General features: G+C 40.1%; 1 protein-coding gene and 2 pseudogenes across 8 annotated transcripts in view; 1 reads left to right on the top strand and 2 right to left on the bottom strand.

Moving 5' to 3' along the window:
* TMEM116 (transmembrane protein 116) overlaps positions 1–14,070 on the bottom strand; it is an 88,571-nt gene that overhangs the window by 60,871 nt on the left and 13,630 nt on the right. For 4 of the 8 annotated variants that reach the window (XM_010378855.2, XM_010378847.2, XM_030938534.1 and 1 more), the window contains exons 2-3: positions 13,168–13,214; positions 11,688–11,751 (exon numbers count right to left, since the gene is read on the bottom strand). In XM_010378855.2, the coding sequence (XP_010377157.1) occupies positions 11,688–11,751; positions 13,168–13,181 (78 nt within the window). In that variant the 5' untranslated portion in view covers positions 13,182–13,214. Of the gene's footprint in view, positions 1–11,687; positions 11,752–13,167; positions 13,215–13,854; positions 13,947–14,070 lie in introns of those variants that run through there. The other 4 variants (XM_030938533.1, XM_030938537.1, XM_030938538.1 and 1 more) reach the window with 2 other exon arrangements.
* On the top strand, positions 48–1,595 carry LOC104675089 (annotated as a pseudogene).
* On the bottom strand, positions 8,465–9,538 carry LOC115899917 (annotated as a pseudogene).

The raw sequence follows: 14,070 nt of genomic DNA, 5'->3' as shown, positions 1-14,070 counted from the left end.
AGGTGTGAGCCACTGCGCCCAGTGGCAACATCTTCTAAATATAAAAAATGAGGTAATCTGCTAAGTGTTTGGGGATGTGGCTGAAGACTTAAAGAAAATGAAAACATGTTTACAGTAATAAAAAGTCAGGGTAAAAAGTCAGTAATACTGAAAAATGTCAGAATGAACTGTACATGTTGCCTTTCAATTTCTGACCACACTGGTGAAATTTGTCTGCTTATCCTTCTCCTTTTGGCATCCCCATTCCCACTTATCTAAAAATAGTTTTGGTCCTTCTGTGGAGAAAATTATAAAACATTTATTGAGGGACTCCTAAAGGAGGTCTAAAGTGAAGAAATATGTCATATGCTTATAGATTGTAAGACGCAATACTATAAAAATTTCAATTCTGCCTACATTGTTCTATAGATTAAATGCAATCTCAATGAAATCTCAACCTACTTTCCTGTGGAACTTGACAAGCTGACTCTAAATCTGATGTAGAAATACAAAATATCACCCTGTGAGCCGCAATCCAAGGGAGTAACGGTTGGGTGTTTGCCATCTTAGGGAGAAGCTCTCATCCATGGCACACCTGGCATGGGCAAACCCCTTTAATGCACCACACCTGCAGCTTGTGGATAATGGCCTCACAGACCTCCACAGCAGCCCCACAGGACCCACAGGCCCCCCTCACTGCTCTCTTAACCTGGCAGCTGCTGCCTTATAAAAGTACAGTTGTGATTTTGACTCCACGAAGTATTATGCACTGTGTGGCTCTCGTGGGGTCTTAGGTTGTGACCTGACACACACTGTGGTCATTCCCCTAGGTTTAGTGAAATGCTGTATGCAGGTGGACCCCCAAAAGTACAAGGGCATATTTAATGGATTCTCAGTTACACTTAAGGAGGATGGTGTTCATTGTTTGGCTAAAGGACGGGCTCTAACTTTCATTGGTCACTCCATGCAGGGGCTCTGCAAGTTTGGCTTTTATGAAGTCTTTAAAGTCTTGTATAGCAACATACTCCCAGAGCATGTTATCTCTGGTGCACATCACTATATTTGGCTGCCTCTGCCAGTGCTGAATTATTTGCTGTAATTGCCCTATGGAAGCTGCTAAGGTTCAAATTCAAACCCAACCAGGTTAGACCAAGACTTTGACGGATGCAGCTTCCAAGATGTATAAGGAAGAAGGCCTAAAAACATTCTACAGAGGGGTTGCTCCTCTCTGGATGAGACAGATAGCATATGCAATGATAAGTTTGCCTGCTTTTAAGGTACTGTTGAAGCATTGTACAAGTTTGTGGTTCAGAAGCCCTGCAGTGAATGTTCAAAGGCAGAGGAGCTGGTTGTAACATTTGTAGCAGGTTACATACCTGGAGTGTTTTGTGCAATTGTTTCTCACCCTGATGATTCTGGTATTTGTGTTGAATAAAGAAAAAGGTAGCAGTGCTTCTCAAGTTCTCCAGAGACTTGGATTTAAAGGTGTATGGAAGGGACTGTTTGCCTGTATCATTATGACTGGTACTCTGACTGCACTACAGTAGTTTATGATTCTAAATGCCAGAATCTCTGAAGAAGCGGCTTGGGTTAACTCAGCAGATAGATCAAAGTAAATGTGGACTGAATCTGCTTGCTGATCAGTGCTGAAGAAAGTACAAAAGGAACTTTCATATATTTGACAGTGTAGCAAATTGTCTATTCCTGATATTATTACTATAGTACTCTTGCTTAAGTCAAGAATTTCAAATTTACTATTGAAATAAACCCAATTCTTCAGGGAAAAAAAATATAAACTATTAAGATAACCAAGACACTCTTAAAAAAGAAAGAAGGAGAACTTGCCCCACCTCATCTTAAGACTTATTGCAGGATCTGGCCAGCAGCCTGCAATGCGACGGGGCTTTTTCTTTGTTGCCAGACGGATTGGCAGGTCGAGAAATAAAAGACAAACACAAAATAGTGAAAGCTGGGTCCAGGGGGGTCACCACCTTCTGGTCCTGCGATGCCGCCAATACACTGGATATACTAGCATTTATAAGTTTAGTGAGGGCGGGGGTAGGTTAGTGAGGGATTTAGGGTCGTTTGATTATGAGGTGAGATGATCACATGGAGATGAAATAACTCTTTAACATAACATCGGTATGCAGAAGTGCAGTATACAGAGATAAGAATTTACAATATAGTGTGTGCATCAGCAATTTCTAACAGAGCCTTGAAACAGAAACACAGTCTATCCATAACCTATGTTTAGTAAGATACTAATCAGCAATAATAACTGCAGCAAAAGCTGGTTGCAAACAATCAATAGAAACAGGACGTGAAACAACCAGTTAGACCACAAATTCTCAGAAGGGAGTATGCCTTAACCCTAAAAAGACCTAGAAGAGCCGTGGCAAGATAAGGGCGTTTATAACCCTATCTTATCCATATGAACAGGTGCCCCTCATGTGTCCATTTATAGGCTCTCCACAAGGGTCTCATTCCATTCCCAGAGCTATGAACATCTGGTTTTCTGGGATAGGAATCTTGGTGATGTGAAACCTCCCTGACTGCACATCCGTTTATAGGCTCTCTGCAGGGGGAAGCACATCACGTGCTGTTGGCTCATTTTGGCAGTCCAACCTGACATTGTCTTTACACAGTCCTGCATGCAATTTTGTATTTACAATAATCAGAAGCATTTCATCTTTTATTCCGTAGCAATAGTTTTAGGGGGTCTCCCTACAAAGACTAACATAGACCTAGAGAGAAGATACTGTGGTACTAGTGCAGGGATGGACAAATAGGTGAATAGAATGAAAATATCCCAAATTAAGCCCAGCAATATATATATAGATCTCTGATGTATGATACAAGTGGCTTTTTCAATCAGTGGAGAAGAGACAGTCTTTTCAAAATATGAACCTAGAACAATTGGGTATCCATACAGGGAAAAAAAAATGAAATTAGGCCCCTACTTTGTATCACACTACACTCAAAAAATCAGTTCTAGGACGGGCACGGTGGCTCACGTCTGTAATCCCTGCACTTTGGGAGGTGGGCAGATCACCTGAGGTCAGCAGTTCAAAACCAGCCTGGCCAACATGGCGAAACCCCATCTCTACTAAAAACACAAAAATTAGCTGGGCATGGTGGTGGGCGTCTGTAATCCCACCTACTCAGGAGGCTGAGGCAGGAGAATCATTTGAACCCAGGAGGCGGAGGTTGCAGTGAGCCGAGATTGCGCCACTGCACTCCAGCCTGAGCAACAGAGTGAGACTCCATCTAATCAGTTCTAGGCCAGGCTCAGTGGATTATGACTATAATCCTAACACTTTGGGAGGCCGAGGGAGGAGATCTGCTTGAGCCCAGGAGTTCAAGACCAGACTGGGCAACATGGTGAGACTCCATCTCTACAAATAAAATAAAAAACAAAAAAATTAGCTGGGCATGGTGACATACACTTGTGGTCCCAGCTACTTGGGAGTCTGAGGCAGGAGGATCACTTGAGCCCAGGAGGTCGAGGCTGCAGTGAGCCATTAATGCATCACTGTACTTCAGCCAGGGCAACAGAACAAGACCCTGTCTCAAAAAAAAAAGAAAAAAAAAATCTGTTCCAAGTGGTTTAAAGACCAAAATGTGAAAGGGCAAAAACTATAAACCTTTTTTTTACATTCTATGTCATTTTATTCCATAGCAATAGTTTCAGGGGGTCTCCTAGGTTAGTACAAAGACTAACATAGACCTAGGGAGAAGTGCAAGCAAACCTCACCTCGTTTTGTCCTCCTTTGCCCTGCCAAAGACTTCTGATATGTTTTAACATCTCCCTATACATAGGGTCCTTTCCTTTCCTTTTCCTCTTTCCCCCTTTCCCTTTCCTGAGAGTCCAAATGGCCATAAACATATGAAAATATGCCCTACCTTATTAGTAATAAAGGAAATGAAAAATTAAAACTACAATAAGAAAATAATTATACACCCATGGCAAAAATTTTAAGTCTGATAACAGAGAGTATTAATGGGAACAAAAGGCCGGGCGCGGTGGCTCAAGCCTGTAATCCCAGCACTTTGGGAGGCCGAGACGGGCGGATCACGAGGTCAGAAGATCGAGACCATCCTGGCTAACACGGTGAAACCCCGTCTCTACTAAAAAATACAAAAAACTAGCCGGGCGAGGTGGCGGGTGCCTGTAGTCCCAGCTACTCGGGAGGCTGAGGCAGGAGAATGGCGTAAACCCGGGAGGTGGAGCTTGCAGTGAGCTGAGATCCGGCCACTGCACTCCAGCCTGGGTGACAGAGTGAGACTCCGTCTCAAAAAAAAAAAAAAAAAAAAAAGGGAACAAAAAGCAACAGGACCCTTTATACACTGCTGGCACAACCAGTTGGAAAAGAGTTTGGCATTAATTTAGGGGCAGTGGAAATCCTATGACAATTCTGATATGGGCAAATACACTAGATAAACTTGTGGATTTGTGCACCAGAAAACATGTACAAGAATGCTTATAGCAGCATAATGTACATGAATGCTTATACAAGAACGCTTATTATGTACAAGAAAACATGTACAAGAATGCTTATAGCAGCATAAGCAGGTAAATAAATTCTAGTATATTCATACTACAGTGTGGGGAAAAGAACGAGAGATCAGCTTGTTACCATGTCTATATAGAAGGACGCAGACATAAAAGACTCCATTTAGTTCTGTATTTGAGATGCTGTTAATCTGTGACCTTACCTTCAACTTTGTCCTTGCAAGAGACATGTGCGAAGGTGATTTACGGTTAAAAGGATTTTGGGCTGTGCAGAATGTGCTTTGTTAAACAAGTGCCTAAAGGCTGCTTGTGGTTAAAAGTCATCACCATTCTCTTAAATCTCAAGAAAGAGAAAAACATTTGTCTCCTGCCCCTCCCTGGGCAATGGAACATCTCCGGGTAATACCCATTGTGTGCCCTGTTTACTGAGTGAGGAGAAACCACCTTTAGGAATAAGGTGGGACTTGCTGGAGCAATAGTGCTAAAAGGTTTATGGAGATGTCACATATACATCTCAAGGCACAGCATTTTCCTTTAAACTTATTCATATTACAAGGATTTTTTCATATGTCTTACTGCCGATTTCCTCCCTACAATAATCCTATTGTCCAGCCACTCTCTTATCCTTTTAATGACTAAGATAATTCTCAATAAATACTAAGGGAACTCAGAGGCCGGTGCCGGCGTGGGTCCTCTGTAAGCTGAGCGCCGGTCCCCTGGGCCCCACTTTTCTTTCTCTACACTTTGTCTCTGTGTTTTATTCCTTTTCTCAAGTCTTTCGTTTCCACCTAACGAGAAACACCCACAAGTGTGGAGGGACAGGCCACCCCTTCACTACAGAATACCAAACATCAATGAAAATGAAATAACCTCGTGCTCTATACAACATGGATACATCTCACAAATAATATTGAGGGATAAAAGCAACTCACAAAACAATACATACAAAAATACATATAGCATTATTCCATTTATATCGAGTTCAAAAACGAGCAAAACTAAATTGTTTAAACATACATACATTTCTGGTAAACTGTACATAAGATTAAAAAATGCTTATCACAAAAATCTGGATACTGAGTATCTCTAAAGGTGAGAGGGAGAGCTGTGATTGGGAAGAACCTCAACAGGTATATGTCTGGAGGTACAGGTAATGTTCCATTTCTTGTCACTAGTGTTTGTTTATAATCATTCTTTAAACAATACATATATGTTTCATGTATTCTAGTTCATGTCTGATATATCTCACAATAAAAAAATACATTTACAAATTTTAAAGTCCTGGCCAACCATTGTGGCTCAAGCCTGTAATCCCAGCACTTTGTGAGGCTGAGGCGGGAAGACTGAACGAAGCCAGGAGTTCCAGGCCAACCTTGGCAACATAACGAGACCCCTGTCTCTACAAAAATAAAAATTAAAAAAATTAGCTGGCTATGGTGGCATGCACCTGTAGTCCCAGCTATTCAGGAAGCTGAGGTGGCAGGATCGCTTGGGTCTAGCAGTTTGAGGCTACAGTAGGCTATGTACTATGGCCTGAGTGACATTGCAAAATCCTGTTATCTAAAAAAACAAAAAACAAAAAACAAAACAGATATTACCTAATACGAGAACTAATCTCCCCATATATACAAAAGAGAATTTTTCTCATCTCTTTCTCCCAAGCCCACCTGTACAAGAGGATTTTTCTCATATATTTCTCCCAAACCAGAAAAAGAGGTAAGATGCTAATTAATATCTTGTTAATAGGGTTAGACGGTCACGTTGCCTTGGCTAACAGAAACATAAACAAGTGAACTAATATGTAATAAAACATTTAAAAGTATAAAGTATTTAATAAATATCAGCTATTACGTTAACCACATATGGCCTTTTCTCTGGGTAAGCTTGCTAAAATTCCAGCTGGATGGCACAGCCACAGATTCTACTGGCTTACGACCTATCACAAGTTTATAACTGTTAAGAGATTTAAAAAACTAAGACTAAATATGAAATGGTGAAGTCCAGAAATATATAGAGACAAATCTCTAAATTTAAAATGTTTTATTTGGGAAGCAAGAATTGTGTTTCAGGGCATACACACAGACTGGGTGGTCTTGGACATGTTCGAAGAACAAAGAGATGACTGAGTTTTATTAGAAAGGGAAATAGTACATGTTATTTTGAAAGCAACCTCACTGGCACCAGAGAAAGTTTTGGGAGTTGGCAAACTCTGATTAGTGAGTGACCATGGTATGTAAAACTGGTCCTAAGAGGCAAGTCATTTCGGCAACTACAAGGTCAAACTGGTCTCAGGGTTATGTTGAGCCATTTCAGTAGCTGGGCTTGTGAAAATATTAATTACCGGAGCAGGTGCTGTGTGCTCTGAGAGCTTGATCCCCCTGGCTTCTCGACTCTGATTTAGTTGGGTATGACAAGAATGATCCAATATATATAATCAACTTTCACATAAATAATCCCTGGAGAAGAAAAGCAGCCATGCAGCTTTTGTGAGCAAGAACATAATTCTGATCATTAATTCAAGAAATAGCCCTATGAGGCCGGGCGCAGCGGCTCATACCTGTAATCCCCAGCACTTTGGGAGGCTGAGGCGAGCAGATCACCTGAGGTCAGGAGTTCGAGACCAGCCTGACCAATATGGTGAAACTCTGTCTCTACTAAAAATACAAAAAAATTAGCCAGGCATGGTGGCACATGCCTGTAGTCCCAGCTACTCAGGAGGCTGAGCCAGGAGAATCACTTGAACCTGGGAGATGGAGGTTGCAGTGAGCTGAGATTGTGCCACTGCACTCCAGCCTGGGCTACAGAGCAAGACTCCATCTCAAAAAAAAAGTTATATATATATATACACACACACGTGTGTGTATATGTGTATGTGTGTATATTATATACACACACGTGTGTATTATATATACACACATATACACACATACAGACATATACACACGTGTGTGTATGTATTTTATATACACACGTGTGTGTATATTATATACACGTATGTGTTATATACACATATATGTGTATATGTGTGTGTATTATATATACACATATATATAGCAACTAATAATTTTCACAAAAACTACATTGTTTCAACCTTTCTGCTTAAAACTGTATTGAGATGAGCAAACAATCCCACAAGATGATTTGAGACATAAAAAAATAAACAAAAGACAACCTATCCAGCATGAATATCCTATTGACAAACACAATGAAGAATTAAGAATCACAACCCACAGTGTGCCACTTTACCAAGAAATGGAACTGGAATGATTTTGGTGGAGGTAAATGCTTCACAACAGTCTTCTTGTGTAGTATAGTTTAATTGTGGTTGTTTAGAACTGCTCTTGCAGGCTAATATTTATGCTGCTTTTTTTCTTTTAAGTCATCATTGTAAAAAGGGTAGACCTTTGTAGATTTTTCTAAAAATGAAAATATGTAGATACTGGTCTGGTCTCATCATTTAGGCCAATTAATAAAATAATAAATGCATTAAAAAAGTAAAACAAAATCATCATGTGACTAACACAATTCTCCTTGATATATCAGAGAGTATTACTCCTCAATAGTGTCTATAAATTTGAATTATTCATAGCTGAAACAATATACAAACAAAATAATCAAGTGGTTCAAAAGAAAATCACTCAAATTACCTATTTATCATTTTACATGTAGCAATTACTTTTTTAAAATCCTTTAAATTTTATCTAGGGATAAGCACTCACATCGTGGCTAAGTCCCAAAGAACTTCAAAACATTTTTTAAAAATTCATCCCTGAGAAATGAGAGATAGAAAAATACCTTTAAAAACAGAAGCAACAGACTTACGCGCTCTTTTAACAATCTCAGCACAGAGTGAGCTACTATTAAGAGTGAGCAAATATTCCAGTCCTGGAGATTTTTCTTTTTTTTTTTTTTTTTTTTTGAAATAGGGTCTCACTTTGTCACCCAGGTTGCAGTGCAGTGGCCCGATCTCGGCTTACTGCAGTCTTACTTACTGCAGTCTTTCTTACTTACTTACTTACTTACTTACTGAGCCTTCCAGGCTCAAGTGATCCTCGCGTCTCAGCCTTTACTCCAATAATGACCTAAATAATAACTTCTGCTAGCATCTCTTCTGAGTCTCTATTTCCTCCACTGATGTTCATCCAAATAATAAAAGTAACACAGTTGCAATTGAGTTTACTATTATCAATGGCATTCTCATTACAGTTGTTACAGACTGAATATGGTTCATTAGCTGAGATTTAATTCCTGGCTCCTCCCCGAATCCACCAATTCTCTGGTCTATTCTCCAGCCAATGTTCTTGAGGAATCTCTCCTTGTGCAGCATGGTGATGGCGCTGACACAGAGCAGGGCTGCCTGCAGCAGTGAGTACAAGGTAAAGGTCATGACCATCCAAGCTCCCCTGAGGTCCAACTGATTCTTCTTTGTTGCCACAAGGGACTTGTCACCACCATGGCTGGTGCTTTCCTCTCTATTTGTCTTTAATTTAAACCATGGGCAGAATAAACCAAGAGCTCTAGCATCTCTATTTTGTTTTAATTATAAATAATAAGAAAAAAAAGTCACGTACTAAGCCAAATTAGACGTTAACACCTTCTATCTTTATACAGTCCCAACCCACTGTTATGCCAGAAAGTCACCTTGGACAGTAGTTCCCAAACAAGAACAATTTTGCACCGATCCCACCCTCACAGGGACATTCAGCAATTTTTTTCTTTTTAAGAGATAAGGTCCTGCTCTGTCACCCAGGCTGGAGTGCAGTGATATGATCATAGCTCATTGCAGCCTTGAACTCCTGTGCTCAAGCAATCCTCCCACCTTGGCCTCCTGGGTAGCTAGAACTATAGGCACCTGCCACTACACCTGGACCATTTGGCGTTGTTTGAAGAAATTTTTGGTTGTCACAACTGAAGAACAGAGGGTTTACTACTAGTATCTAGCTGATAAAGGCTGCCAAACATCGTAATGCACAAGACTACAAATAATTATCTAGCCCTAAACCTCAATAAAGCTGAGGTTGAGAAACCCTGCTTTCAGAGATAAAGCTTAGCTCTCTCTATTGTATAACTCATACCTTATTAACTTAATCACATCTGAACTCAAATTCCAGCAAAGGAAATAAACATTAGGAAAATCTGAACCAGAAGATGTTTGACTTAAAATTACTTTAGCAGGCAATGACAATACAGTATCAAGACTTTTACTTTCCAGTTTGACTTACGTAGTCACAATCTACCTCTGAAACTTCAAAATCCATTTTCATTGGACATTATATTTTGGTGGTTTAAAAGTGTGTGGGGGAGAGGCTCTGGAACAAGACAAGGCTGCATTCAAATTCCAGCTCCAACACTTACTAGCTGTAAGAACTGAGGAAAGTCCCCTAACCTTACCAGGATTCAGTTTCCTTGTCTACAATATCAGACTAATAATATCCATCTCAAAGCTTTTTAAGGATTAAATGAAAAATACATTGAAAGCACTGAGCAAATGTATCTAGAATATAATAAATACTATTTTTTTTTTTAATTTGGAGAGCAATTAGTTAAGAGTATGGACTTTTAAAAATCCTCGCTCTTGGCCGGGCTCACACCTGTAATCCCAGTACTTTGGGAAGCCCAGGCAGGTGGATCAGGAGGTCAGGAGTTCAAGATCAATCAGGCCAAGATGGTGAAACCCTGGCTGAGGCAGGAGAATTGCTTGAATCCAGGAGGCGAAGGTTGCAGTGAGCCGAGATTGCACCACTGCACTCCAGCCTGGGCACCAAGAGTGAAACTCTGTCTCAAAAAAAAAAAAAAAAAAAAAAAATTAGTTGGACACAGTGGCAGTCACCTGTAATTCCAGCTACTCAGGAGGTTGAGGCAGAAGAATCACTTGAAACTGGGTGGCAGAGGTTGTAGTGGGCCAAGATCGTGCCACTGCACTCCAGCCTGGGTTACAGGGTGAGACTCCGTCTCAAGAAAAAAGAAAAAAAAAAAAAACAAAAAACAAAACTCTGCTCTTCTACTTACTATGTAACTTGAACAAATTATTTCCTGACCTTGAACCACAATTTCCTCTTTTGTGAAATGGGCCTAATACTATCCCTCTTATAGATTGATGAGGACCAACGAGATAAAGTATGTAAAGCACTGAGCATAGTTGGAAAATAGTAAGCGTTTAACATACAGAAGTTATTTTTATTATTAAAGTGGGCCCAATAAAACCCAATGGCATTTCCCACATATAAAAGCTCTCCCATACACGTCCTGACCTATGCTTTGCCTAATTTTGTGCTATTTGGTCTGGTTAGAAAATAGCTGTTATATTTCTCTTAAAATCTGTTTACTAAGCTAGAAAATACATCACTCTCCCTAGTACTCTGTTAATCAGGAAGGTTTTTAATCTGATCTTTTTGGTATGAATAGTTTAAGATGTATTTTCACTCTGTTTTCACCATAAAATTGCAATTGCCTAGAAGGTCAGAGAAGCAAAATAAGTATGTTTCATATACTAAAGTTTTTAAACTATCTCCTAGTCCCAGTAGCAATTTTACTAAAGTATCAAAATCCGAGAACTCACCTCTAGGCAAGCTCCTGCTATGCTTAGAGTGAATATTGGATTCAGACAACATTCTGTTTCCTTAGCCTTAGCAATTAACGCATAACAAAGAAATCCACATTTAATAGTTAATCTCGGGGCCAGGTGTGGTGGCTCACGCCTGTAATCCCAGCACTTTGGGAGGCCTAGGTGGGCGGATCACAAGATCAGGAGATCGAGACCATCCTGGCTAACATGGTGAAACCCCATCTCTACTAAAAATACAGAAAATTAGCCGGGCATGGTGGCAGGTGCCTGTAGTCCCAGCTACTCAGGAGGCTGAGGCAGGAGAGTGGCATGAACCTGGGAGGTGGAGCTTGCAGTGAGCCAAGATTGCGCCACTGCACTCCAACCTGGGTGACAGAGCAAGACTCTGTCTCAAAAAAAAAAAAAAAAAAAAAAAAGTTAATCTCTCAGAATTCAAAGTTATAGCTAAAATAATTACCTAGAAGAAAAGGGAGCTCTATTGACCAAGCCAAAAATATCTCATTGTATCATCATGACAAATTTAAAAGTAATTCATAGAATTATTTCACCATTTATAGGTAACATCTGTTATTTGTTTTGGAGACTAAGCCACTAAAAAGTTCAAATCCAACACAAAGAGAAATCACTCACCTCTGGAGATTTCTGTATATTCTGGAATACAGCATAGGCAATAAGTGAACTTGAACCTATAACACTGAAGAGATTTAGAAGATGATTGATCATTAAAGCAGGACAATGGAGTGCCATAGTTTTTGTTATTAATTTTGGGATTTCTTTTTACAGTTTTATTGGCATGATTGATATAAAATAAACTGCATTAAAAAAAATTTTTAGACACGGGGTCTTGCTATGTCAGCCAGGATGGAGTGCAGTGGTGCCATTATAGCTCAACGTAACCTTGAACTCCTGGGCCCCAGTGATCCTCCTGTCTCAGCCTCCTTAATAGCTAGGACTAGAGGTGTGCATCACCACAACTGGCTAATTATTTTATTTTTTTGTAGAGGCAGGATCTTGCTATGTTGCCCAGGCTGGTCTCAAACTCCTGGCCTCATGGGATCTTCCCATTTTGGCCTCTCAAGCACTGAGATTGCAGGTGTGAACCACCATGCCCAGCCCTGCACATATTTTTTATTTTTATTTTTACTTTTAGAGACAGGGTCTCCTTCTGTCATCCAGATTAGAGTACAGTGGTATAATCACAGCTCACTGCAGCCTCCAACTCCCGGGCTAAAGTGATCTTCCCACCTCAGTCTCCTGAGTAGCTGGAACTACGGGCGTCTGCTACCATGCCCAGTTCATTTTTTAAAATTTTTTTGTAGAGACAGGGTCTCACTATGTTGCCCAGGCTGGTCTCAAACTCCTGGGCTCAGATCATCCTCCTGCCTTGGACTCTAAAACTGCTGGGATTACAGGCATGGGTCACCATATCCAGCCAGTATTTTTAAACAAATATAGAATGCTTCACAAATTTGCATGTTCTCCTTATCCAGAGGCCATGTCAATCTTTTTTTTTTTTTTTTTTTTTTTTTAATTTGTTTTGAGATAGGGTCTTGCTCTGTCAACCAGGCTGGAGTGCAGTGGCACAATCACAGCTCCTCTTGAGTAGCTGGAACTACAGGCACATACCACCATGTCCAGCTATTTTTATGGTTTTTTGTTTTCTGTTTTGTTTTGTTTTGTTTTTTGTAGGGCCAGGGTTTCACCATGTTGCCCAGGATGGTCTCAAATTCCTGAGCTCAAGCGATCTGCCTACCTCAGTCTCCCAAAGTGTTGGGATTACAGGTGTGAGCTCAGCCCCACCCATTTTCTCTGTGTCATTCCAATTTTTAGTATAGATACTGCTTAAGTAAGCACTTTGCTATTGATTTTGCAATTGATCCTGTTGACCAGGTTGTCCACTGATGTTCAGATGTTATCCTTTAATCAGTTTTTTGTTATTATTGTTGTTAATGTTGTCATTTTATTAGTAAAAAGATATCAACATGATAAAGAATATCATTTCTCTTTAACTAAAGAGTAAAAGCAAACCCTGAGGGGGAAATGTGGAAAACTACAGAATTGACCAATTGTGCTTATACTAGTTTAGTTATATGAGATTAAATAAACATACCTCAGAGTAGCCATGACAAACTGTATCCACTGTATTGCAGGAAAAACCTAAATAAAACAAGGAAAAAAGAATAAAATTAAACCTTTTACATTGAATATTCAACCTAACTCTATGTTCATTATTAACTATCTGTACAGCATAAATTTTCTTCAAAGCCTAATCTCAATACATACTACAAGCCTGAGAATGAGTCAAAAGGCTGAACAGGTCCCTGGAAAGTCAAGGTGCTCCTTTTTTCCTCTCTTATTTCTGTTTCTCTGTGAAATAGTATAATTTTTTAAAAAATAGAGATGTGGATTAAAAATGACTAAATGAAAAAAGTAAGCTAGCCAGGCTGTGGCTCATACCTGTAATCCCGACACTTTGAGAGGCTGAGGTAAAAGGATCACTTGAGGCCAGAAGTTTAAGAAAAAAGAAACCTGGGTGAGAAAACTAACAAAAGGAAGAACAAAATGGAGAGGGGGTAGGAAAAATGTTGAGAGAGAATACAGAGATGTGTGGAAAGAATAGGTAAGAGAAAAGACAAATACTAGAGTTCACTGATAGGAAGAAAGAGGAAAGAGAATAATAGTAAAACAGAGAAACTGAAGAAAAGTTAGTATCATGGAGAGAGAGACTGTAAGTGAAAAATGCAGAACAGGAAAGAAGAAAGGGAGAACACAAAGGAAGACAGGGAGAGCTTCTGACCTTACCAGGTCCCAACTGTCCTCCAGAATGCTCGCCTCTAGTGGAAAGGTCATAGGGACTTCAGTCCCAGCTACCCTTGAGCAGCCGATCCTTCCTAGTCAGGTTCTGAATCCTGAAGCAGTGAACAGGTGGCTCCACCTCTACCCCAGTTGGGCTCCTCCTATACCTAATCCTGCCCTGTACCTTGAGGGCAAGGAGAGAGGTACTGACAAGTGC

Source organism: Rhinopithecus roxellana, chromosome 10 (assembly GCF_007565055.1).
Source record: "Rhinopithecus roxellana isolate Shanxi Qingling chromosome 10, ASM756505v1, whole genome shotgun sequence".
Classification (NCBI taxonomy): Eukaryota; Metazoa; Chordata; class Mammalia; order Primates; family Cercopithecidae; genus Rhinopithecus; species Rhinopithecus roxellana.
Note: the sequence above shows the minus strand (reverse complement) of the source record. Positions and strands in the feature narration are given on the sequence as shown.